Source organism: Electrophorus electricus, chromosome 17 (assembly GCF_013358815.1).
Source record: "Electrophorus electricus isolate fEleEle1 chromosome 17, fEleEle1.pri, whole genome shotgun sequence".
Taxonomy (NCBI): Eukaryota; Metazoa; Chordata; class Actinopteri; order Gymnotiformes; family Gymnotidae; genus Electrophorus; species Electrophorus electricus.
The window spans coordinates 8,312,815-8,336,961 of NC_049551.1; the positions used below are offsets into that span (position 1 = coordinate 8,312,815).

General features: G+C 40.2%; 1 protein-coding gene across 3 annotated transcripts in view; it reads right to left on the reverse strand.

Moving 5' to 3' along the window:
- The window catches only part of psd3l (pleckstrin and Sec7 domain containing 3, like), an 87,180-nt gene that overhangs the window by 36,539 nt on the left and 26,494 nt on the right, over nt 1-24,147 (reverse strand). For 2 of the 3 annotated variants that reach the window (XM_035535370.1, XM_035535369.1), the window contains exons 6-11: nt 20,481-20,678; nt 17,135-17,215; nt 16,733-16,845; nt 15,612-15,670; nt 9,761-9,853; nt 9,056-9,145 (exon numbers count right to left, since the gene is read on the reverse strand). In XM_035535370.1, coding sequence (XP_035391263.1) covers nt 9,056-9,145; nt 9,761-9,853; nt 15,612-15,670; nt 16,733-16,845; nt 17,135-17,215; nt 20,481-20,678 — 634 coding nt within the window. The remainder of the gene's footprint in view (nt 1-9,055; nt 9,146-9,760; nt 9,854-15,611; nt 15,671-16,732; nt 16,846-17,134; nt 17,216-20,480; nt 20,679-24,147) is intronic. The other variant, XM_035535368.1, reaches the window with a different exon arrangement.

Here is a 24,147-nt window from a genome sequence, read left to right on the forward strand (position 1 = left end):
TGGTTTGGTAATCCGTCTATATTGGTCCAGAGGGAAGTCTGTTGTTCTGTGTTGTATTGCACTGTATTGCATTATACATGATTTTATGAAGTCTATATCTGCGGGGCCCACGATCAGCTGTAGCCCTCGAAAAAGAAAACAAAACTAACAAGAAAAACAGGTTCTTGTTGAGAAATCAGTGTATGAGGTTTTCTTTAAAATGTGCATGGGGTAATTCTGCTAAAGGTTTTCTTTGTAAATCATACACTACTAGTTTGTTGTTGTTGAAATGACTTGTCACATGAGAAAAGTAAGCATCCTCTAGCATCACCCTAAGTACCGGAGAAAGGAAAGGTGGTGTCCTAGCCCTCGGGATCTATAAGAACTTTATATATACAGACGTTGGAGGTAGGAGATTCTGTGCAATTTCATGGAACTATACAGGCTTGGCTGTTTTGTTTCCTCTGAGGAAAGCAGACCTCTCCCTGGGAGTGAAGGGAGTGGCCGGCTAACTGCAGGCAGGGCTTCTTTTCTCCCTCTCAGACATGCACACTGAGGATGGCCAGTCAAAACATATTAGCATCCTCCTGTGCTTCTGTTGTAATGGCAGGTGAGACACAGTTCCACTCAACTTTGGTTGGTCATGCTGCAGGGCTAGCTGGGGGTATCAGCGAGCCTTAGCTTCCATTCGATAAATTGTGCAGAACAGAATGATTCGCTGAGCGCATACAAAGGAAGCAAAGGAGTTTGGAGAAGGCCGACTTGAGAAAAATGCCATACCCGTTAAAGCTAAATGAGTGCTGAAATGCACTGTGATTTCCAGTTTCTCCCTTGAAGCCAAGTGGGTTATAAACAGGAGTGATGTGCATGAATGGAAAATCTTGCTGCTTATGGCATTAAAACTTTAATAATAATGTCTCAGTTGAGCAGTTATTCCTTTACTGACTTCATATTCCACTACCCACTGTTACTATGAACACTGCATAACTACATTTCACATTTAAAAGAGATCCTTAGCTGTAACTCAATTCAAAGCCCAAGTTCCTGACTGACAAAGGAAAAAACTAATATTTTAAGAAGCAGCCAATTTCAGGTCCATGGCCTTCTTATTGTATTACTCAGGTCAAAGAAATCAAAATACAGATGCAGGGTGAGCCCACAGTACCAAAAGTACAGTGGTAGTAATTTATCTGTGAGCCAGACAGACATGAAGCCAGACAGACAACATACTACAATGTGTTCAAGTTTAGTGTGATATCAGGTGCCACCACATTAAGACAACAGATAAATATGAAATAATGTGAATGACTTCATGTATAATGGTATAATAAGCAGGAGTTGCAATGCATCAGTGCTTTCTTGCTGTTAGCAGAACAGCAATGCAAGAAAAGCCAATATCAAAATATTGAGTGCCAGTTGGTATACCCCTTTTCAACTTTATTTTTCATTTTCATTCACTTCATTTTAATCATTTACTTTTCTTTCAATGCATTTTAAAACTTCAATATTTAAAAGGAAGAATGTATATTTCCTTCCTATATTTACTACACAAAAATTACCATGACATGTCATCAGAGATTAATGAAACATAAACAGATGAAATACATGATCCTCCAAGTGAAACAGTCAGTATGTTCTCTGTAATTTCTATTCCAGGGCAGAAAGTCTGTTTGTGTTTTGGCCTGTGATCCCGCCCACTGCCCATGTCCCAGTACCATTTTAACACCCCGGGTTGTGAGATATGTTAAAAATTGGCCAGAAAACAGCATGCTTCAGTCATGGAAGCAAGCAAACTAGATCAATAGAGTAATGTTACATTCTACCACACCTAAAAAGCCTTTGCATCCTTTAAAAAGCTCCATGATCAGAGAGTAAAAAAGAGTAAATATTGGTGATGCATTTGAAAGATGGAGACATCTTAGAGCCCAGAAAGACTTTAAAGATGGATGGCAAGTTGGCTAATTTTTTCTTGAACAGGTAAGGACTGGGCTTCAGCTAAGGTTAGCTAATCTTATCTTATTTAAGGGCTAAAATGATTCCTCAAAAAGTCAAGTAACAGGATTACTAAAAATGATTGATGCAAATTCTTTGAAAAGATGCAAAAATACTTCAAAAAAGTCACTTTTGGTTCCTTCAGTTTATCCTCCCGCCCTTCTACGGTAAAAGCAATATATCACCTTGCTTTAACATTGTTTTTATATTCTCCCATGTTTTTCTTTGCATCTAAGCTTCTTTTAATCCATATAACTAAATCCACTATATTCCTATGCCCTGTTGTACCTTCTGTGACATATGTGCATCACACATACTGACTTACATCAAACCAAAAACCGAGTCAGTAGCTAAATACTAGTCTCGCTAACAACAAAAACGTGGGAGCATACCAAAACCATGTTAAAGCAAGGTGATATTGTATAACCCCAACTGTAGAAGGGCAGGGGGATTACATTTACATTACATTTTTGGCATTTAGCTGACACTTTTATCCAAAGCGACTTACAATTATGTACAACTTGAGGGTTAAGGGTCTTGCTCAGGGGGCCCCAACAGTTACAACTTGGCAGTGGTGGGGCTTGAACCAGCAACCTTCCAATTACAAGTCAAGTACCTTGACCAGTGAGCTACCACTGCCCCTAAATAAAATGAAACGATAAAATGAAAAAGTGACTTTCTGAAGTATTTTTTCCTTGAATAATTAGCAAGCAATGGAGAGGTTATGAATAAGCGCCCAGAACTCAGCAGTAAGGTTGAGCATGTTCTAGTGAAGACAATAGATGAATATATTTATTTAAAAACAGACATGGAGCCTATCCAGTGTCCAAACAGTCTGTACCATCATGCTTAGGTTATCACTGCACTGACAGTAGAAATTCACACAGCAGGGTGCTCATGCATTACTCAGAACGTCATGCCACTGTTATTTACCATAAGATTAGCTGGCAAAGTAGCTAGTTTGTTAACTACATGAACAAATACTTAGGGAATCACCTTTTTATACTGGGGAAGTAATACATTGCTGAGAAATCTAGCTACTGCTTTCAAAAACTCTGCTTTCACATAAATGTTAAGCCCACTGATTACTTAGTTTTACCTACTTTATATTTTTCATGTGTGTAAACTAAACTATTTTGTTTCTAATTCATATAAACAATTAATTAGCATTGCTACACCAGCTTAGTCAAAATAACTCATAAACAGATGTTCCCCACATATCATAGAAAACATTAGCATATTACCGTGGCATTCAAATACACTAAATTAGGTTTAGTTTTGACAGATACTGCATGCAATGTAAGCAATAAAAATGTTGATTTTAAGCAACCTGTCTTATATTCCTCTTTGATAGAAGGATGAATAATTCACTGTGTCACCTGATATGATTGGCACTGGGCTGCAATAAGGAAGAGCAGTAGGCTCCTATTCTGAAACAAAACGTGAAATGATTAATACATTCCTGTTAAACAATATGTTACTGGGGCCTGGAAAACTCCAGTGAGTATTTTCAGAACAGTGGGCTTTTGTTTTCGGGATAATGGGCTTAGCTTCGACTACCATTCACAGTCAGCTGTACTAACAATAAAAATACAGCAAACATTTGCAATGTAAGTTGCAAAGTTTTAAATGCTTATTATGTCAATATTACTTATTGGTCCTTCAATTTGTTTTCTATTTAAAGCAATTCATTTTACATTTATTTAAGTAAATTGTTTCATGTAACACCCCCTTGCCCCCTTTTGTCAATAACCTTCCTGAGGTGATAGAAGAATAAATAATAAAGCTTTTTTCCATCCTACATACTACAATTTTCCATGTCTTTGCAAAGCACTTTGAATTGCCACACAACTGGCACTGTGTATGAAAAGTGCTATACAAATAAACTTACTTTGCCCATGCTGAAACTCTGAGTATATTGCTGCACCTGTTCACTAGTTATAATTATAACCACGATATGATTGTTGAAGGTGCCAATAGCAAACAATCTGACATTATCGACCCAGCTAATTTGATTGGATTAATGATGCCCATTAAATTCTGAAGTGGCAGAATCTCTCTGACTTCAAAGGAGTCATTTCTGAGGGACATCTTATTTAATTAAGCAAGTACTGAAAGCACCACTCTATTCTAATTACAACCTTAAGCCTGTAAGGTTTTTCGTGTCCAAGGAGACATACTGTGAGCAGGTAATGAAAAGCTTATGAAAGCAACCAGCCAATCCAAGCTGGCAACAACAGAAGCACCATGACAGGAGGCACAGCTAGGGCATTCCACTTAATTGGAAGGTGTCGTCATATCTTCCGACCGGCCATGTCCAGAAGTAGGCCAAAGTTTTGCCATGCTGTAGACCAGGACGCTAAATTTGCTGCAAGAGTGAGATGTGTGAGTGAGAGTGAGAGAGTGAGCTGTGTGTTTCATTTAATTAAAAGAGGGCTAGGGAGGAGAGAGAGATACAGCGGGTGATAAGTCTGCTGGGGAGCATTTCTTGGCACCGTGAACTCATTTCCTTCTTTCTCGGGTAGCAGAGCTGAGTCCTGAAGCGGCTGTGCCACAGTGTAAGACTAAGCTTTCACTGCGGCCGGCGTGCCAGCACAGGACAAGTCAAAAGAATCATACAAAAAGTGCAGACAGCAGGAGGACCATGGAAGTTGGGGAAGTGGGGCGTTGGAGACAGGCTTCTGGAAGTCATGTTTTATGTCCTTGTAGGGTATAGGACAGCAGAGATCAGACGCGTTTAATCTGGTATAAGGTAAAAAAGGTAGCATATTTAATTGATTCCACAGGGGTTGGGTGGGAGGGGGTGCTCTCAAAAGAGGGTTTAAGCACAGCTCAAGAGTACTGAAGCTGTGATACACCACATTATTGTAGTCAACAATATGTCACAACTGCCTTTTCTTTCTTGATGAATCCAATACTGTGACACGGGTATGCATATGCATGATGTGTATACACACATTTGTTGTTACTTTATTTGATTCCACATTCAATGACAAACAACAGGAATATTAATTTTCTGAATATGTCCGATATGATATACAGCATCGTATTTCATTAGAGATGTTACATTTCAAGAAAAAACGTGTCTTTTCCATATTTGCATCAGCGATGGCTGAGATGGAACAGTATTATCACTGCTACAACAGGCAGTGGTAGTTCAGATGTTAACATACTCTCCTTGTAACTAAAAGGTTATCAGTTCAAGCCCTACCACGACCAGGTTGCAACTGATGGGCCCCTGAGCAAGGCCCTTAACATGCCATAAATGTATTTGTCAACTGTTTGACCTTTGCCTTATATAATCCTCCAATACAAAGTCCTCACACTGTATGTCTGTGCTCATGTCCAAGCCTGCCAAAAACTAACGCAATAAGCTGACATTTAAATCCTGACATTCAAATAAATAAATAAATGACAATTTTCAATGGCAGGAACTGCTGGTCAATTTTTCATTATTTTTGTAGCATCTTGTGTCTTCTTCTAACATTAAATCAAAAGCACATGATATTTGCAAAATGAAAACTGTATCTGTACCACAATATCTGGTGTCAGCCCTTTAAAAGAACCACAGCCAATAAAACATATGTGCACCTGACTCCAAATGCTAAGAAAAGTTAGGAAATAAAGACTATAGAACATGGATGGATGACTACCACAGCACATGATTATAGCTAGTCGATAGAAGCTATAAACTTTCAAATAGAAAATAAGAACCTACTAGCACACAGTGGCATTAGTGCATTTGTGTTTATGATATTGAACGATAAATAAGAACCTCCTACTGACAGAGGCATTAGTATAGATTGCGTGTGATACTGCATGACAAATAAAACTCCCCTCTCGGATAGTCATTAGTGTACATTGGGTGTGATACTGATAAGAACCTCCTCACTGATGGTGGTATTTGTATAAATTGTGTGATACTAGCAGATTTGAATGTTGGCTCCCTCAGTCCTGATGTATACTGAAAAATATTTTCCAAGCATCAAAAGGGTGTGTCCTGAGGAGATGCGACAGAGGTATTACATCTGGACCAGAAGTATTAACAAAACAGAGTTAGAAACATAAGAAAACATCCCACCAGTGTGATTAGCTATCCAATTAATGTTTTGAAAATTTCCAGGCTGCTGTGGCAGCACGAGAGGGTGAGGGAGAGACAGCTAAGAATAAAAAAAAGATAGATAACGTTAGCTAACAAAGAAAGAAATGTAAGAGAGGAGGAGAACATTTTAGCACCTAAATTTGTTCAAATCAAAGCAAATTAATTAAATGTACCCCCATCCAGCAAGCACCATATGCATGCAACATGAGGTATCATCTCACAGGTATCATCATTGTTTATATTGACCAGGGGAGATTGCCATGTAGCAACATAAATCCATTAAATACATCTTGTCAGCTCTGAAAAATAAATCACCTTGTTGAATGCATATTAAGACAGAGCCATTTCTTAACTGCTTGAACAGGTCTACTATCTATTTCATGGAGGACATTTTTTGGGAATATGCACATTTCCAAATAAATGTTGAATTTTAGCCATAAATAGTCTCTTATTTTATGCAGCTTCATAACAACTGGCAGAGGTAATGCTTCAATAAATTCAAGTCTGAATACAGTCTGTGTCATGGTAGGCCGGTCATCCAACTGGAGGGACACACTCACTGCTGCACAGAACCACACACAGCACCTACCCTGGTCCCAATCACCCATTTACTGATCATACTCACCTGTTCCTTGTTTCCCCCTGTCTTTATTTAAGCCCACAGGTTCTTGAAGTCAGCGCTGCACATTAGTGGACCTTTGAGTGACGTGCTGCGCATCATCACAGTGCTAAGCCTACGCATTGGTTACTTCTGTTTTCTTTATCGCTGCGTTTCAGCTTCCTGACGTACGCTGAATAACGGAGAATAAAGACTCCTTTGCCTCACCCTCGGCTCTTGCTCCCTCTGTGCCGCCAGCGTCATAGTCTGACGCAAGTCATCTTCCACCTTTTGACCATTCCCCATCAAAGTTAGATTTATGACAAAGGTAGGCGTCATGTCTAGAATATAACCTTACAGGCTGGTTCAAGATACAGAAAGCAGGAGACTGATCAGGTGTAGATTTATATCACCGATTTCCTCCACTCTTTCTTTCGTAAAACACTACACACTTGCTATATTTTAATTCTACACTTGACCATTGCAGGAGTATATGGGTGCATCAAAGCTTAATTACACTTTCATCTCTAGATGAAATCAGGACACCGTCAGTATAACCTCAGACTGGATTTGGGGAGAGAACCCAAGGTAGAGGGTACAAACGTAGCCATTTAAGACAATGATTAATATGAACGAAATTAATAGCATTCCATGGACATCCGGTTTTGATTCCTGCTTCCAAAGGTACAGGTGAGATCTTTCCCACAAATGCAGAAAGGAACCTTGATACACTATGTCTACATGTCACTTTCACTATGTATGCATAGATCTTGTGGAGCTATAATTTTTCCAAAGCACAAATCATAACACATGTTGTAATGTTCCAAATGCATCTCTAAAATCCCCCCCCCAAAAGTAAAATATTTGAAAGATTCATGTTTAAAATCAATTCCAATCTTTACTCAGAAGACACAACGAATACAAACCATGGTAATATTCTAAAAAGAAAACACTTCAAAAGGCCTTATAGATGGAAACCAAATTCCTCCAACAGTGTCATTACATTTTACTCTTTCTAACCTCTGGTCACCATCACTGTCTATTTCCATGCGCCGTCAAACTCATGAACAGTTGCATATCGCAATGCATACAACTCCCCATAATCATACACCTAAACATTTCATCTGGATCTTGTCATAGTACTTCACCTTTATCTGCACTCTTCTGTCCTACCGTTTACCTGGCAATTTACTTATTTATGTTACTTTGTCATTCTACAACTGCATCTTCCAACTGCTGCACTCAGAATTCTTAGCAATTGATGCACACGTAAGGTTCACAAGTATGACTGTGTGTGTATGTGTGAGTATATGCGTGTGATGTTAGTGGGGTGGAAATGTCTCTTGTTGTACTATGTACAAGCAAGAGCAGGGTGAGCTACTGTAACCAAGAACAAATTCCTTGTTTGCGTGAGCATACCTTACCAATAAAGCCTGATTCTGACTCTGAAGGAGAGAAATGTCTCTCCATGTAGATGGGTCCTCTGGTATGTGATTTATAGTATATCAAAACAGCTTTTCCGTTAAGCAGACAGGTGTATACACACATGGCAAGGGTTGAGCAGTATACTGCCTTGTGAGTTTCACGGTTTCACGTGTGACCCCATCAACACCACTAGCCTTGTTATCAGGTAATTTCCCCATTACATTTTCAACTTTGTCTGTAGTAAAATTTGATGTAGATGGCAAGTAGTAAAAGTAACTCTTTATTCCAAGGGGACAATTCTAATAGAGCAGTCATTTGGATTGACATTTAATAATAATACAAATAATAATTATATAATTGCTAGACATTGCAAGAACTTGGGAGGTGGATTAGGATACATGCTGATATTCAAAGTTATATCAATGGACCTTGTTCCGCGATGCGGATAAATCCAATACTGTGACATACAGGCATGTATGTACATGCCACAATGTTTGTGCGCACACACACGCACGCACACCTGCTGATACAATTGAACTATGCTGTAACTGATCCCACCACTCGTTAGTAATCTGAAGATTAATTTCATGCTGTTGCCCTAAGACCTACCGTTTTGTCTCCAATGACAACATCTAAGCAGTCCTAATTAGTCCAGCGTAAGAATGTTTTTGCGCTTAGCTTGTAAGTCATGGGGAATATCAGGTTTACAAATATCAGGTGGGTGTGGTACTGAATAGGTCAGAAGAAACATACTCTAAGGAGATCAGCTGATCATTTGTACCCTGCTGGCCAAACTAGCGTTTTGGGTTACAGTGTCCAAAAGCTCTCATGACCTGTATCTTGTTTTGTCTCTCCTATGAAGGCTGGCTAATCTTACATGCTGTATCATGACATACAAAGCCCCAGTACATTCATGCAAGCATGTATGGATTCGCATAAGCCAAAGCAGTTGAACTTACCTTGAGCAGCTCTCTGGGGAAATCCTGTCCTGTGTTCAGCCCGTCCAGGTTATTGATGAACTCCTGGCACGTCATCTTCTTCCCAATATTCTGCAAAGTGATAGAGGCATATATTGCTCTGATAATGTAGCAAAACTGTTATGCGTCATCCCAGTAAAAACTTATTTTAGCATAGAGCTACATGCTGTCTGTAGCCATAGACTGCTAAGGGAACCTCAGTAATGAATTCTCTCTCAAGCTGGGTGTATAACTGGTCCAGCAACATTCTGTCTGTTTTGACCTCCATATTCCAACAATGTGTTGTAGGCATATCTGTCACTCTTGGTTTCATATCAATACAGGAACTGCATATTAACATAGTATTAATATTTCAGAATGACCAAACCAGAACAATGGGGAACTACAGGAGGAAGGAAGAAACCAAACAGCTGTGTGTGAGTGATTTAAATGACACTGCGACACTTTAAATGACACTGCGTACAAGAAAAAGACAAATTTCAGATGCTCACAGGATCAGCATGATTAAACGTCAGGAGAGGGTTAAGGCTCTCCCAAGTTTTCATCAAGCAATTGCGAACATGATGAAAACTATCTATTACAATCAGGAACTAATCAAATACCATGTATGTCATAATATCAGATTATCTGGAAGTACTATATGATCGCCAGTGAAACCAACAAAGCATGCCTGCCAGCCCCATTTACTGTAAGTGATGTCCGTGCTGAACGCCTTGAAGCACTTTCCCCTCTGCAAGCAATCCTTTTCATTCCAGATGAGTCCCTGCTTTTTGAAGCCATCTTTCAAAAAAAAAAAAAAAACATTGTGCAGATTCTCCTTTAAAATACAAGACACCCATCACTGCTGACTTGCTAATTTAAATTCATACACATGGATTAGTCTCTCTCCCAATCATATTAGGTCACTGTAACCCATGCACAGGCAAATTACATGACTTGTTCTGTTCTCACAATGTAGCAACATACAGTCTGGTATACAGTGCTTTAATAAAATCTAATTAGAACCCTTTCAGCCCATCAATATCAATATCTCCATCTTCTTTTTGTTGGCATCAGTTTAACTGAAGTGGATAGGATATCTGGCACAATTTAAACTGAATATTAAACATGCATTTGTAACAGAGAAATGTATTTTTGTCTAATGCAATTAAAATGTATTATGCAGTCTGAGACATTCATATGCACAATACTGAGGTTTTCAAGTGGTGCTATCAGCTAAGAAGGTTGCAACTGATTGTAGGAATCCAAGTCCAAATGTCAATCATTTTTCAGATTTTTGGACAAGTTGCCTCCATTTTCTTATGTCTTGTATTTAAGACATTATTATCGTAGTGAAGTGTTTTCTTTAACAAAACACATAAATAAAACTGCCAAAATCTGCTTTGTAAAATCCTTAGTCTAGTGTGTACAAATTAAAACTTACTTGAGGACTAATAAAGATTATGTCATTGACCACAGAAAAATACTGAACAACTGGTATGATAAACTCCATCACTTTCTGAGCAATACCTTTAGCAACAGTTAACCGCAGCGCCTCATTGTGAAATTTTAGAAAGCGCATTTGCTATAAATCTTCACGCAGAGACATTTTTCTCACTCTGCAGGTTTAGCCTTGTGGGCTAGCATTGTGTGTGTTTGCATAATCAATGCTGATTATTTTCTCTTCCTGTGCAGGTTTAGCTGTACAGGTCAGGGTTGTATTATTTTCCTTTTTTAAAAAGCACATGCAGTGCTGATAAGTAGTCGCTGTATAACAGATAGCCATTGGCTGATTGTGCTTTTTTTTTGTGTTTGTTTTCTTTTTTTTGTTCCTGTTTTTTTTATGGGCTTGCACCATCATACATCATTTACATATGCATTTGTGGCATTTAGCAGATGACCATATCCAAAACGACTTACAAAAGTGTTTTGTTGAAATACAGGGATCAATACGAGTGCAAAATACCTAAGCTCTATCTCAGACAACAATCGGGGCAATAAACAACAAGTACTAGAGTTTGTTACTCAGCAAAGCAAAGGAACAGTCAAAATCAGTGCCATAAATAACACCCTACCATAAGTACTAATTTCAGTTAGTCAACACAGAAGCAGGGTCAGTGGTCATTTAAATATTCCACAAATAGATGGCTCTTCAGTCTGCGTTTGAAGACTGCAAAGGACTCTGCTGTCCAGACAGCAAGCGGAAGTTCGTTCCACCATCTAGGAGCCAGGACAGAGAATAGTCTCGATGCTTGTCTTCTAGAGCCGTACTTGAGGTCTGAAGTACTCGAGGTACGGATCAGGCTTTGACCACTGACGTCATGAATGGGGGGGGGGGGGGGTTGGTCCATTGTAAGCAAGCATCAAGGTTTTAAATCTGAAGCTGGCAGCTGCTGGATACCAATGAAGGGAGAGCAGCAGGGGCGTGACATGTGTGAATCACTATGGGACATGTATGCGGACCTGGCCAGTGAGCTACTTCTCTCCCACACCCACACTCAGGTGGCCACCGCAGTGAAAGAATGGCAACTCAAAGACATGGCCAGGCAGCTGCTTGGGGTCTGGCGCAAAGAGGGCTGGCATTACCGCTTGCCTACCTAGTCTGGTGGCCACTGCTCCGTTGCATTAATCTACAGATGAAGGAAGAACCTGGGAGGTCAGCAAAAACTTTACTGAGTGAAAAGGACAAACATACAAACAGAAAACTTCATTCTAGAAGTTGGTTCAAGCTTTCTACCTCAACTTGTGCTTATGTGAAGTGGACAGTTCAAATTCAAGGAAACAAAAGGGGAGAAAAAGGGTGTTTTAGACTTTTAGACCTCTTTTAAGCCATATTCAGACTGCCGGTCAATACTTCAATTCATCAACCATGACACAACTTTGAAAATCTCAGAATCTCTCTGAAGTTCACACTACACAACTTTTATAGTCTGTCACACATTTTTTGTTGATGTACAGATGTGCACACTACACAGGTGATCACAGACAAACCTCACACACTACACGATATTTCAACTAAGAAGAATGCCTGATCAACAAATGCCATTATTTCACAAAAACACATGAGAACTGCCTGTCAATATGGAGCCTAGTGGTGGTTTCTGCACTCCTTTGTACAGAAACAAGAAAACAAGAAACAAAAGGAAACTGTGGAGGAAGAACTGGTCGAGGAGACATGGGCAACAAGGACTGTCTATACTTCAGAGAGAGCTGCAACCTGGGCTTCACATGCATCCTCACATCGCCCAGGATAACAATAGCAGGAATGGTTATGTGTTTTGTGTGAGCTGAAAGTTTGGTTTAAAACAAAACTATAAAACTCTCACTCATGGACAAATAGCTTACGGAACCATTCATATGTTTATTTCGGGTTTTATAGAGGCGTATGAAGCTATTCCATTCTAAAAGGTTAGCGGTAGCTCAGTGGTTAAGGTACTTAACTTGTAATCAGAAGCCCCACTACAATCTGGTTCGAGCCCTGACCACTGCCAAGTTGCCACTGTTGGGCTCCTGAGAAAGTCCCTTAACCCTCAATTGCTGTTGATGTACTCAGTCATAATTGTAAGTTGCTTTGGATAAAAGCGTCAGCTAAATTCCATAAATGTAAAACTAATTATATCCACTAAGCTAAGACTCTTTTCCCTCCACGTCATTCAACTGTTGGGGATTAGTCTTAAAAACTGAAACCTGGTACAAATAAAGGCTAAAAAATGTCATCATGCTAGAAAAGTCAAACAATTAATCCCTCTCACTGCCTATTGCAAATATTTTTCCAAACGGTACTGGCAAAAATAAGATTTAATTTCAGCATTTCATAAATTATACATTTGTACAAGCTGCAAGTAATCAGAATTATTGTAAACAGAAGTGGCAGTGGCACAAGTCATTCTGCAAGAGTTTTCGCTGATATTCTCATTGGCTGTTCTGAATTTCTCTTGCGTTATCATCGGCTGTTGCTCATTGCTGCTCCTTCTACTTGTCGCAGAGGTACTCGTACTGCAAAATTTGACAATTAATCACTGAGAATGTCAAACCTGTTTGAAAATATAAGAGGTCTGCGACTGCTCACAGAGTGACAAAATTGCATTGCTGAACCGTCTGCACTACATGAGCGCATGCAGAGATTTCTCATGAAACTGTGAGGTTTTGTTGCTGAGCCCAAAAATTCATCTGTGACAGCAAAATTGGGGCTACAATCTTGTAGTGTGCACCTGGCTTTAGAGTATATACTCCTGAAATGAAATTTTGTAGTGAAATGACATTAGTTACTACTAAAACCAACTTGGATATATTAACATCCTATATCATAGTAGACAGTTATTGTTATTAATTAACCTAAACATGGATTTTACCTTGCAAACATGGGCTCTCAGACAAGAGCTTTTCCATGCTTTCCATCACGTCAGAGACCGAGGCGAGGGGGGGGGGGGTTGCTGCAAATGCTAAAATAATGAGCAGACGGTGTTTGTTCCAGTGACTTTACAGTTTCTGCCAGCACCAGCCGACTTTGTAGGTGGACAGCGCTGACAAATGTTCAGACTGGCACAAGATATCAAAGAGCGACACACTGCCTGCTTCTAATATGCACATGCGTGAAAGGGAGCAAAGTGAGATTCCATTAGCCCTTTGACACCACTTCAATGTATGAAAGCGCATCTGAGTCTAGAGTCATGCATCAACTGAGCAAGTGGATCATTTTTACTGACTGCTGGGGGGCAAATGTCCTTGTGCTGCGTTCTGAGGCCAGCATAGACACTAACGTTGCACCATGGTCTCTGTCTTGTACACTGCTAGACTGCTGGTGATATAGTCTCTTTGAAGTTGTAAACTCACTTAAACTGGCCCAGTTTCAGATTCTGCATGCTCGATTTGATCTGCATGTCTAAATGCCTCTGATGCAGCATCTGCTTTTTAAAAATGTCAAATAACCTCCTTAACAACCGCAAAGATAGGGGAAAAACATTTATAGTTAACATCAATGACCAGTTTCCTGTCTTTATTTATTTATATAGTTTTTTGAGTCAAAGCTATGCGAAAAATGTGAGAGACAACCTAAGGAGTGCTTTTTAACTAGATGATTGGCTTCCTGGCCACAGGTTGGTATGGTCATCTACTCTGATTACTTCAGCATCAAGGTCACGTAGTATCCTAACAAAAAGGGCACAGTGTGCAAAGCCCTACCTAAACAAGAGCCAATCGGCTCCCCAGCCTAAAGCGCAAAGCCAAAAAGACTTTTAAAATATTAGGATGTTTCTTATCGACAGCAATTTCAGTCTTGGTGACTGGCAGCACTAGCAACACATGGATAGTCCACTCCTTCCTTTAAAATTTTTTGCTAACACAGTTTTCTAAAAATGGACTAAATTCTGTACGTGTGTGAAGGCAATACAAGAGGGGCGTTTTCTTTGCTTTGCCAGTATCACACAACTTTACAGAGCATACTCCGCACCTGCTTGAAGGCTAGTCCAACGAAGCCGATCTTTCAATTCAAGCGTCTAGCAAACTAACGCGGTGTGGGCGTGAAATATTGGCGTCTCCGTGGCGCATATGTGTTCTATTGAGAAGGCGCCAGAAAATGTCAAATCCAAGATTCGCCACCCCGCAAGCATAAAGACACATGAGCAAGCTCTGTGAAGACAAAGAGACAAGCTATTCTGAGGAGAATGTTTAAACTGCGCACTCACTCTGCAGACAATAATCACTGCAAATTTGTGGTAAAGATACTTATGGTTGCTGGGGGAAATCTACACCTCACACTGAAAAGAGACTCTTGACGCTTGAGAGCCACCAGCCTTAAAGTGTTAGCTGGTCTAAATTGTTTAACTTTAATTTTAAAATTTTAAAAACAGAGGATACCAACATGAAAGCTCAAAGACTTTCAGAGATTTGAATAGGACATATATAACACGGCCTCTATTCGGGAGGACATAAAAAAAAGAATGAGGGAAAATTAACAATTAAAGACAATACAATGAAACTATAGAGACTCAAGAAAGACAACGGGACAGAAGAAGAGTGAGGACAAAGTCCCAATAGCCACAGATAGGGCAAACAATAGCCTAAATTCATATAGCAAGAAAAGCAGCTCTGGGTTTATGAATCTGAGCATATCACTTTTTTGCAGGCCAATCACAATTCACACCTGGGATTCTCAACAAATTTACACCAAACGTGCAGTGGGCCACACCCACACACTAAATGTGAAATTCTTTTTTTCAGTCTAAGGTCCACCTTGATGAACACAATGAAAACTCTCGGTGACTTTGAAGGTTCTCCACACAACTATAAATGTCTGAAAATCCTGAAGCATGCGAGAGCTCTGTGGGCCAGGGCTCTAGGTCAGGAGCTGATGGACACTTCTCATTAGGAATGGCTTTGAGTGAACTGATGAATAATCAACCACAACAGGGCCAAATGACGGCAATTCATTCTGTAACTCTTCAGAGGGGAAACGGAGGAGATGCAGCAATTTTCATTTAACTGCCAATCCAAGTGAGCAATGAAAATATACTGCACTTAGACAGAAATATCCGTGGGCAACGGGGAGGGTTGTATGTACCTGGCCATGAAGGTCAGTGTTCAGCAGCATCAAAGCACACGTAAGGCAATGCACTCCATCTGCAAAAAACAATTATTAATGAGTAATTAGACAGCCATGGCTTTGACAGGTGGCAACAGAGATGTCTAAGTAATTGCTATGCTCACATGTATCTTATGTGCAGCTATGGGCGTGTCCACAGATTGTGACACAAGAGCTACATACTTCAAAATCCCTGCCCCCTCTGTTTAATCTAAGACTAAAACAAAACAACATGCATTTCACAGCCATATGAAGAGCCTCTGAAAATGCAGAAGTGCCCCCATGTTGTAATCATCCATCTCTACACTGGGCCAAAGTGTAACACTACTTCCATGGCAACAGTCTTAGCAACAAGGAGACCGTTTTAGCTTTTACCCATCTACTGGTCACATAGGCTTGTTGTTACCAAGATGGTTGCTATGGGGAAGACGTGACACTCCTACATTGAACAAAGACGGAAGCCACAAGAGACGAACTTGGGTACGAATATTAAATGTAATTAAATATACTATGAAGAAACACACAAAAAACACTTACAGATTATTTTTATTTGCCTAATTTAAGGGGAAGATTATAGTGAAGCGGTTCTCGTGTTGACCTTTCGTGGAACCTTTGCTCATCTCCTTCAACCATCATTTGTCAACATCATGGCAAGCAAGCTCTATAATTCTCACCTAATGGCTAATTCCTCAAGGGACTGTTGTGTTGATCTCCAGCAAATCTATACACTGAGTGGGTGGGAAGGTGCCATTTTATGCAAAGAAAATGGCAGCGGAAATTGGAAAAATGGTTTGCTGAAGACTTAAAAGATGTGAATCAGATTTTCAGTTTCACGGGTGGTCTTCAGTAAACCATAAGATGGAAATCAATCATTCACTGATATTAAAACAGGTCTGGCAGACACTTTAAGCTTGCAGTCAAACAATTTTCAGTGTATAATGAGCTTTATCAGAGGCTGGAAAACCTAAAATCAAAAGTTTGGCTTCTAAATCAGTTCATTTAAAATTTGTTTGCCCATCTGCAATTTTCAGGAAAGAAATTAATTTATAAATATTTTCAAGACAATTTTTTATCAGAAGTTAGCAAAAAAAGTTTGGTACCTTGTGAGGCGATGATGGTGGGGTTACATTGATAGTACCTATTAGAAAAATGGATTAAAACCCGCTCTCTCTCCTGGGTTTCACCCATTAGTGCAAAAGCTTTCAGAAAGGTTCTGAAAAGAAAGAACAGAAGAATTACTGTTAATATCCCTCCCTGTACAAATGAGAACATCACCTAATTTTTGACCATTAAGGGTGAAGTCAAATTTGTGAAAAATAACAGACATACATATAGTTAAAGCAATACTTTTTTATATGGACATTCAGCCTACTAACTTCTGTTTGTATCTCCTTATTGTTTTCCTACATCATGTTTAATTGGCCTGCTATAATCATTCCCAGTTATTATAATATACTTTTTTAAACAATTGGGAAGAACTGGGATACATAAGAGAGCTATACCTAAGAGATTGGTCCAACGTCATCCCTGTGAATTCAAAAAAAGTGAGGTACTCTTGAGCGACCATCCTGCTGAAGTCATTGCTGTAGGCACAGAGAGATTCATATGAGGTCCAGGAAAAAAACACTATAGTCACTCAAGAATTATAGTGCATTTTATTATTTTCAGTCCTCTAATAACATTAATGAAAACCAATCCTTCACATTTGGGCCAAGGACACCTTGTTTTTGCAGTGCCTGCATGCGCTAGATTTCATAAGCATGAAACGTGTACTAGGTCGTGACATCACTTTCATTTATTGCATATTAGAGACAGAAAGAGAGAAAATGAGAGCTAACAGGAGAGTAGGAGGAGGAGGAGGGGAGAAAGGAGGGAGCGCAAGGGAGAGAGAGCGCGCGAGAGCAAGCGAGACAGACAGCGAGCGAGTGTGAGAACGAGAGGGAGAGATTTATATAAACGCCTACACAGACTTCCACAGCACCAATTCTAAATCACGACATCAAGCATGGAAAGGGACTGATGGCAGTAAAAGAGGGTGGCATTGTCCTCCAGACCTCTGCTGACGCTGAGAGAGGGAGCACAGCCTAGCAGTATGCGGGATGACTCACGCCCACAGGCAGTTGGCGGAAGAACCAAAAAACAAAAACAAAAAAAACAAACAACAACAACAAGCCTTTCAGACTAAGTGTGGGCTCATTTAGAAATAGTCTGTATTTTGTTTACATTCGGTTTGGAGAAGGTGTTTATATCATCACTTTTCTTATTTTCTATCAGGTGGGGAAGGTGTAGGCTTCGATATGTAACAATGGGGGGGATGAGTAGGTTGACCACATCACTAGTGAGGACTCGTGGGGATTCGGGGTGTCACAAATTAAACAACTGTGTCTCCTTGGCAACAGAGACCACAGAGCCATTCAGCGTTCTCTCACAGAGAAAATCTTTAAGAGTTGTGTGAGGCGCGAGACTACAAAAACAAAGTAAATGTCTATAAGGGAATGTGGGGTGAAAAAATCCTTTACTGATGGAATTAAAAGATCTGTCAGATAAACATGATGACAGGTCCTCTGAAGAGCACTGCTTCATGAAAACACATTAGATCTGACCTGCAGGCAATGCGTCACCAGGCAGCTACCTTTGATCTGCATGGACTACGCAGAAAACACTTTGAATGTAGTGATTAAGATGTCAAAATGCTACCACTTAAGATAGGGCCATTTGAGAACAAGCAGCTATAGCACTGACAATTACAGCTTCCAGAAATGTTTTGCTATATGGGGGGGAAAAAAAAATCTTCACAGGATATGCCTCTAGAAACTGGTCGACTTCAAGGTACCCATCAATGACAGGGAACTTTAACTTCCTTAATTCATTTTGAAATTCTGGATATTTTGCAAAAGAATATGGAAGATAAAAATATTGAAAGAAGTTTCAGCAAGGGTTCAGGTTTTTCTCTGTCAGCCTGCATAAAGGTCTGACTGAACATCAGTAAATGGCAGCAAAAAGAAAACACAACACAACCGCCATCAGATAAATGTTGTCCAAAACCAAATAAAGGTGATTTTGAAGATAAGTAGCTCAGAGTCCCTGGTACATTTCATAAAGATGACAGAGTAGTTGCTAAGATCCTGGCGCTGCGATTAGTAGCGATCATACCATCTTTAATTCACTTGGCTCAGGCTGGTTTTCTCCCTGGACTCTTGTCTTCCAATAACACGAAACGCTGCCATCCATGTTATGCATGGATGAGTTCTCACTGCAGCCTGACCAAGGCAAAAGCTCTTTGTGCAGAGCAAGCCCTCTGTTTGGCCAGGGTGTCATTATCTTTTATGTGCTTTTTCGAAATATGGCTCTGGGCCCAAATACTCTGTAATGGATAAAAGCATGGTATCCGGAAACAGCTTCTTTAGTGAAAACTAATGGTATAATGGCTTTTATGTCTCTCACACACCTGTCCCTCCAGGATGGTTCCTGTGTGCCTCTCACTTACACTATATTAAATGAAAGGTTACTCTATTTGCCTGTGGCATTTTGCTCAGTTTGTGCTACCCTAGTCAGGGTACACCTGAAACCTATAGGATAAGTTGTCAAAAATATTCCTCATCATGTGGTAATAGCTGAAGTTATTTGTGCTTAATACTCACTTGCACAATGGCCCTATAAAAGTGAAGTTTTTTTTAAAGATTAAAAGCAAAATGGCTTAGATGGAATATTCTGCATATACTTTCTTTAAAACGACATCAAACTAAGACTTCATGAACTGAGAGAGGAAGGAATGTGTGGTTTCAGGTACACATCGGGGTACAACTTTCATATCCAGTGCAGGTCTCATTTATACCTATGTGAGATTAAATATGTAATTCAATGAAATACCTGATTGAAAAGAAACTGGCTTGTTGGCACATCTAAAAAGGCTTTGCAAATAGCAACATGCTTAGTGATGTCTGTTTTCTGATTAGCCAGAAAAATACAAACAGCCTGACTTGTAATTAAAACATGCTACCCAATGCATCCCCCAAATTTGAACACTGATCCCAGGTCAGCTGCCTAAGAAGTGCCATTCCCAAGAATTCAAGGCTCCAGCAAACCTAACCGGAATGTGATTTCCTACCGAGTGACCGAGTTCCTTGCCTCGCTCATTCTCTGCTTCACCAAACCACAGGCCAGCAGCCTTGCGGAAAGACTCATCGGGGCTCCACGCAAAAGGAGATGGGCGATGACTCACGTTGAGCAGTCGGACAGCTTTAACGACAACTGAAGGAGCATCGCTGCCATCATTTGAGGCTGCTGCAGCCCTCACTGCTTTTGCCTTAGCCTGATTCACAGCTCCAGCATGAGAGTTTGCGCTCCCGGATGACACGGAGGCCCAAAATCTATTGACAGTGTTTTACCTTTAGGCTTTTATGTGAAGCGGCTCAGTGCCCTTTTCCCCACCCCCTCAGACATCTGAGTAAAAACAGCAGGGGGTGAGGAAATAAGGCAGTGGATATGTTTGCATGGCTACAGTATTTCCTGCTGTACTTTTTTCTTTGAGTTTGTCTGTAACTACAGCTGATAAGTGTCAGCAGGTGTTGGGTTGTATGTGTGTTTCTGTACGCCTGTGTACAAGTGTGTGCATGTTAACACGGCATTGCTGTATATGTAAGGTGGGCCTGCCATTGTGTATGCACGCTGCACCGGAGGGAAATTGGCTGGATATACTCGTCCCTGTGTATGAGAACGAGTGAGCAAGTACAGATATGCCCAGCCAGTTTGCATGAGCCTACATGTGCGAATTTGCAATTGCTGGAGCAGCAGCACACCGCGAGTTCATGAAAATGCATGCGCTCATTTGTGTCAGTTCTTCCTCACTTTTTGCCCAGGTGCTTGGCCACGTCGCAGCGGCGGAAGCCCTCCAGGCGGTAGAGGCGTCGGGCCAGACGCCGCGCCGCCTCCTGGTCGCTGCGGTGGCCGTTGTTAAGCAGGCCGGAACTTTCCTTCAGCGCCTCTGTGCTGTCCATGTCCGAGTCCCAGTCCGACAGTGCGTCTTTCAACCCCTCATCGCTGCTGCTATGGGGGGGAGAAAGAGAGGGAGGGGTAAGAAAGTGTGGCAATTCTCCCTATATATCTTAACACAGAATGCTCCAATATTTCAATATTTCTCCTGTGGACAAAGTAGGGTGGTACCCATGGATTAATCCTATTTAATGTCAGTTAACTTTGACCATTGGAAGTTATTTTTGTGGAAGTTTAATACTGGTTTTAGGATGACCACTGTGGTCGGTAATAGCTGATTGAGTGGTTCCTAAGTATTTGCAATTTCAGAGAAAACCATTGTAAGGCATACAGCTGATTTACCATTCAATATGGGCATTCACTTAAAAATAGATTTATTACATTAGATTATGTTAACTTTGAAAGACAAGCTCAAATAACATGCAACGTTGGCTTAAAGTACAATTTATGGAGCTTTTTTAAGCTAAGTAATATAATTGTTTTTCAGCACTACAGACATCCAGCCAACAGTGGCAGTACATAGGGCTCTGCCAAACGCTTTGGCCTCGGGAGGCAAGAAGCCACCACATGGCACATGAAGCAAAGTTTGGGCAAGATGGAAGGGACCACGCCCGGAGATGCAGCAGGAAGAGCAGTGCAGGAGTCATCACCAACGGCTTCACACGGGCCAAGCCCTGCCCGGCCAGGTCTCTTACCCCCCACACGAGCAGGATGACAAGCGATGAGGAGGAGAGAAGCCCAGGTCATTCCACAAGGGCAGACACTGAGGCCATTATTATTATTCAGACAGAGTTTTGCAACAGCCCAAACTGTGACACATAACTAGAAGAAAAGGGGAGACTGTTATGGTGGCTGCGTTTACTGACATTTTAGGCGCTAAATCTAATGATGCTTTTATTTGTAGTCTATGGGAGCCACATGTAAATTGAGGGAGATCAATCAAATAGCAAACAAAGCAAAAAGGACAAGCCTAGCTATAAGAGTTTTAGCAATGTAAACCTCGCTGTGATACCAATTAACTGATTTCTCTTTCCTTAAAAGAGAAACAGCCTGCTCATTTTTTATTTTTTTTTCTAAATTGTAGCCCTTGGGGCCTTTTACAGCGTTTGATGGATATTAAATAACAATGTGAAATGTGTGTGAAGGCAAAGGGGTCCAAGCACAATGTTTAAACAACAGTGCCACCTGTGGACTATCCTGGAGCACAGCAGTAAAAATGTGCACAGAATGATTACTGCATGATGTATTTCATTCTTAATCCAAGAACAATAAAAAAAAGAACAATAATAATCACAAGGGGACTTATGACATAAATAAAACCAATTTTAAAACCTCAAGATATTACACATAAATTGCATTTAAATTGAATTCAGATGAACTTTTGTTTATAGGAAATGCTCACAGGTGTAACAGGAACCAGTGTTTCTGCATAATGTATACATTTACATATGGGTATGCATGTCTGTTCTCCCATTTCAGTTTGAGGGCACCCCCATGATACAAATAATTCATCAAACAGAAAAGCAATAAAGTATACTATGGCTTAAAGCTCAATATTAACATTTTCCTTTACTTGAGAATTCTATGCTCAGTAGTGTCTACATTAGAGGGCACTAGAAGTGAACCCATCAGGACAGCTTCTGGCTCTCATAAGTGTAAAAGCACGCAGCCTTAATCCTCAGAGACTATACGATGGTGGAGTTCCTCTAAAAGACACCTGTTAGGTAGGACAGCAGGTCCTCCCACCACTCTCATCCTCTCTAGCGCTGGCTATCGTACATGCTGTCCCGAGCAAAATGGCGTTGGGGTCGGTACATATCAATTTCACCTCCTCAAGTGCAAATGAATCATGGCATGCAAATGTCGAGCAAAAATCCATTCAGCCAATAATCAGTTCTTGACTAAGGTCAGTGTAGTACACCTAACCTATACAGAGGGGATCATTTTAATATAAATTTAACAGTTCCACACAGCAGCAAAATAAAGAGACTAAAATCTGTGGTTGCTTAATAAAAGTTGAAAAACCACATAAAATGGTTGACAAAACCATCCACAAAAAAGTTCAAATGTGCTAATTTTCTTAAATGTTCCCTGCAATTCCATACTTTCCTTTCAGTAAGTACTTGCTCATAAAGGTTCGCGTCTTGTTTTTAACACTGCGACAGCTAATGCCCGAGTAATGGAAAACACCCACTGAAATGAGGCAGGTTCATCATAGCCCCTAAAATCTCTCCTTATTTCTGACAGTGGAGAAAAAAAAAGACCATGAGCTCATTTGACTTCCTCATTCACAACAAAAGGAACTGAAACCCATTTATTTTGATTTCAAGTTGTTCTATCCTGACAACAAAGCCAACATGGCCTTCTTAATTGAGGGATCACCATATTTAGTTAAAATGTACGTGCTGAGCCAAGTGTGAATGATGAAGGCTTTATTAATGGAGAATGTAGCACTGACTCTGAACAGTACAGCCTGAAATGAATAATACCAGAAATTTCTGGTATTTATCCCACAATACTACTCTATTACACATACAATGAAGATGTATAATTTAGACACAACAAACAATGTATACACGCATAAAGATCATACTCATACCTCCACTTACAAAAGCAATTATCCATAGTTTACAAAAAGGTACCACAGCAATGACAAACGAAGCAAAACTATGAGCATGATAATACACTGGTAGGTGAACACCACTGAGGTAGTTGACAACCTGACAGCTTTTCTAGACTTCCACCACTGTGTGGCAGTCACAGTAGAATCAACTGAAAGTAAGAAACCTTGTAATAACACTAGATAACCCTTTGGAACAACACGCAAAATTGACCTTACAAATTCATGCAGAGAAACTGGAGCCTATTGATACCCATGAAAGATGGTGCTGCCAGAACAAATCAACAGAACATATCCTGTCTGCATTAAAACTGAGGTCACGTTCTTACTTCCAGAGCCCACCTGTGCTCCTTGAGAGTGAATGTTTGGCCATGAATGAACTCTTAGTCATGGTGGGTGTAACAAAAACATGATCACAGTTCTCGCATTTTGACTACTTCTGTATGAGAGTCAGGCTAGGGGTTTGGAAAGCGTCTACACAAGATTGAAGCCTGTTGGTTTATGAGGTTTCTTTGGCCTATTTATTTCCAGCGACTCATCAGAGCAATCAATACATGAGGTTTAACAATAAAAAAAGCATCTAGTTCCTTAAACTACAATTGCAGAGTTGTAAGGTGTACCATTTAGGCTGCCCTTAAAATAAGCCTTTTTTTGTGATGTCAACTCTTCATTTACTTTGAAAGGGGAATATGTAACATAGGCACAGGAGCACAAATCAGACGTCATTTTAAATAGAACATTACAACCAGCGAGATGACACACCTTATCATTTTAGACTAAATAAACTATTACTGTAGTTCGAGTGAAATGAGCGTAAAAAGTGGAACAACTACTTTCAGTCCAGTTCAATTTGAAGAATGAATTACTCTTCCTAAGCCTGTTTAATTGCATGAATTCACTCTG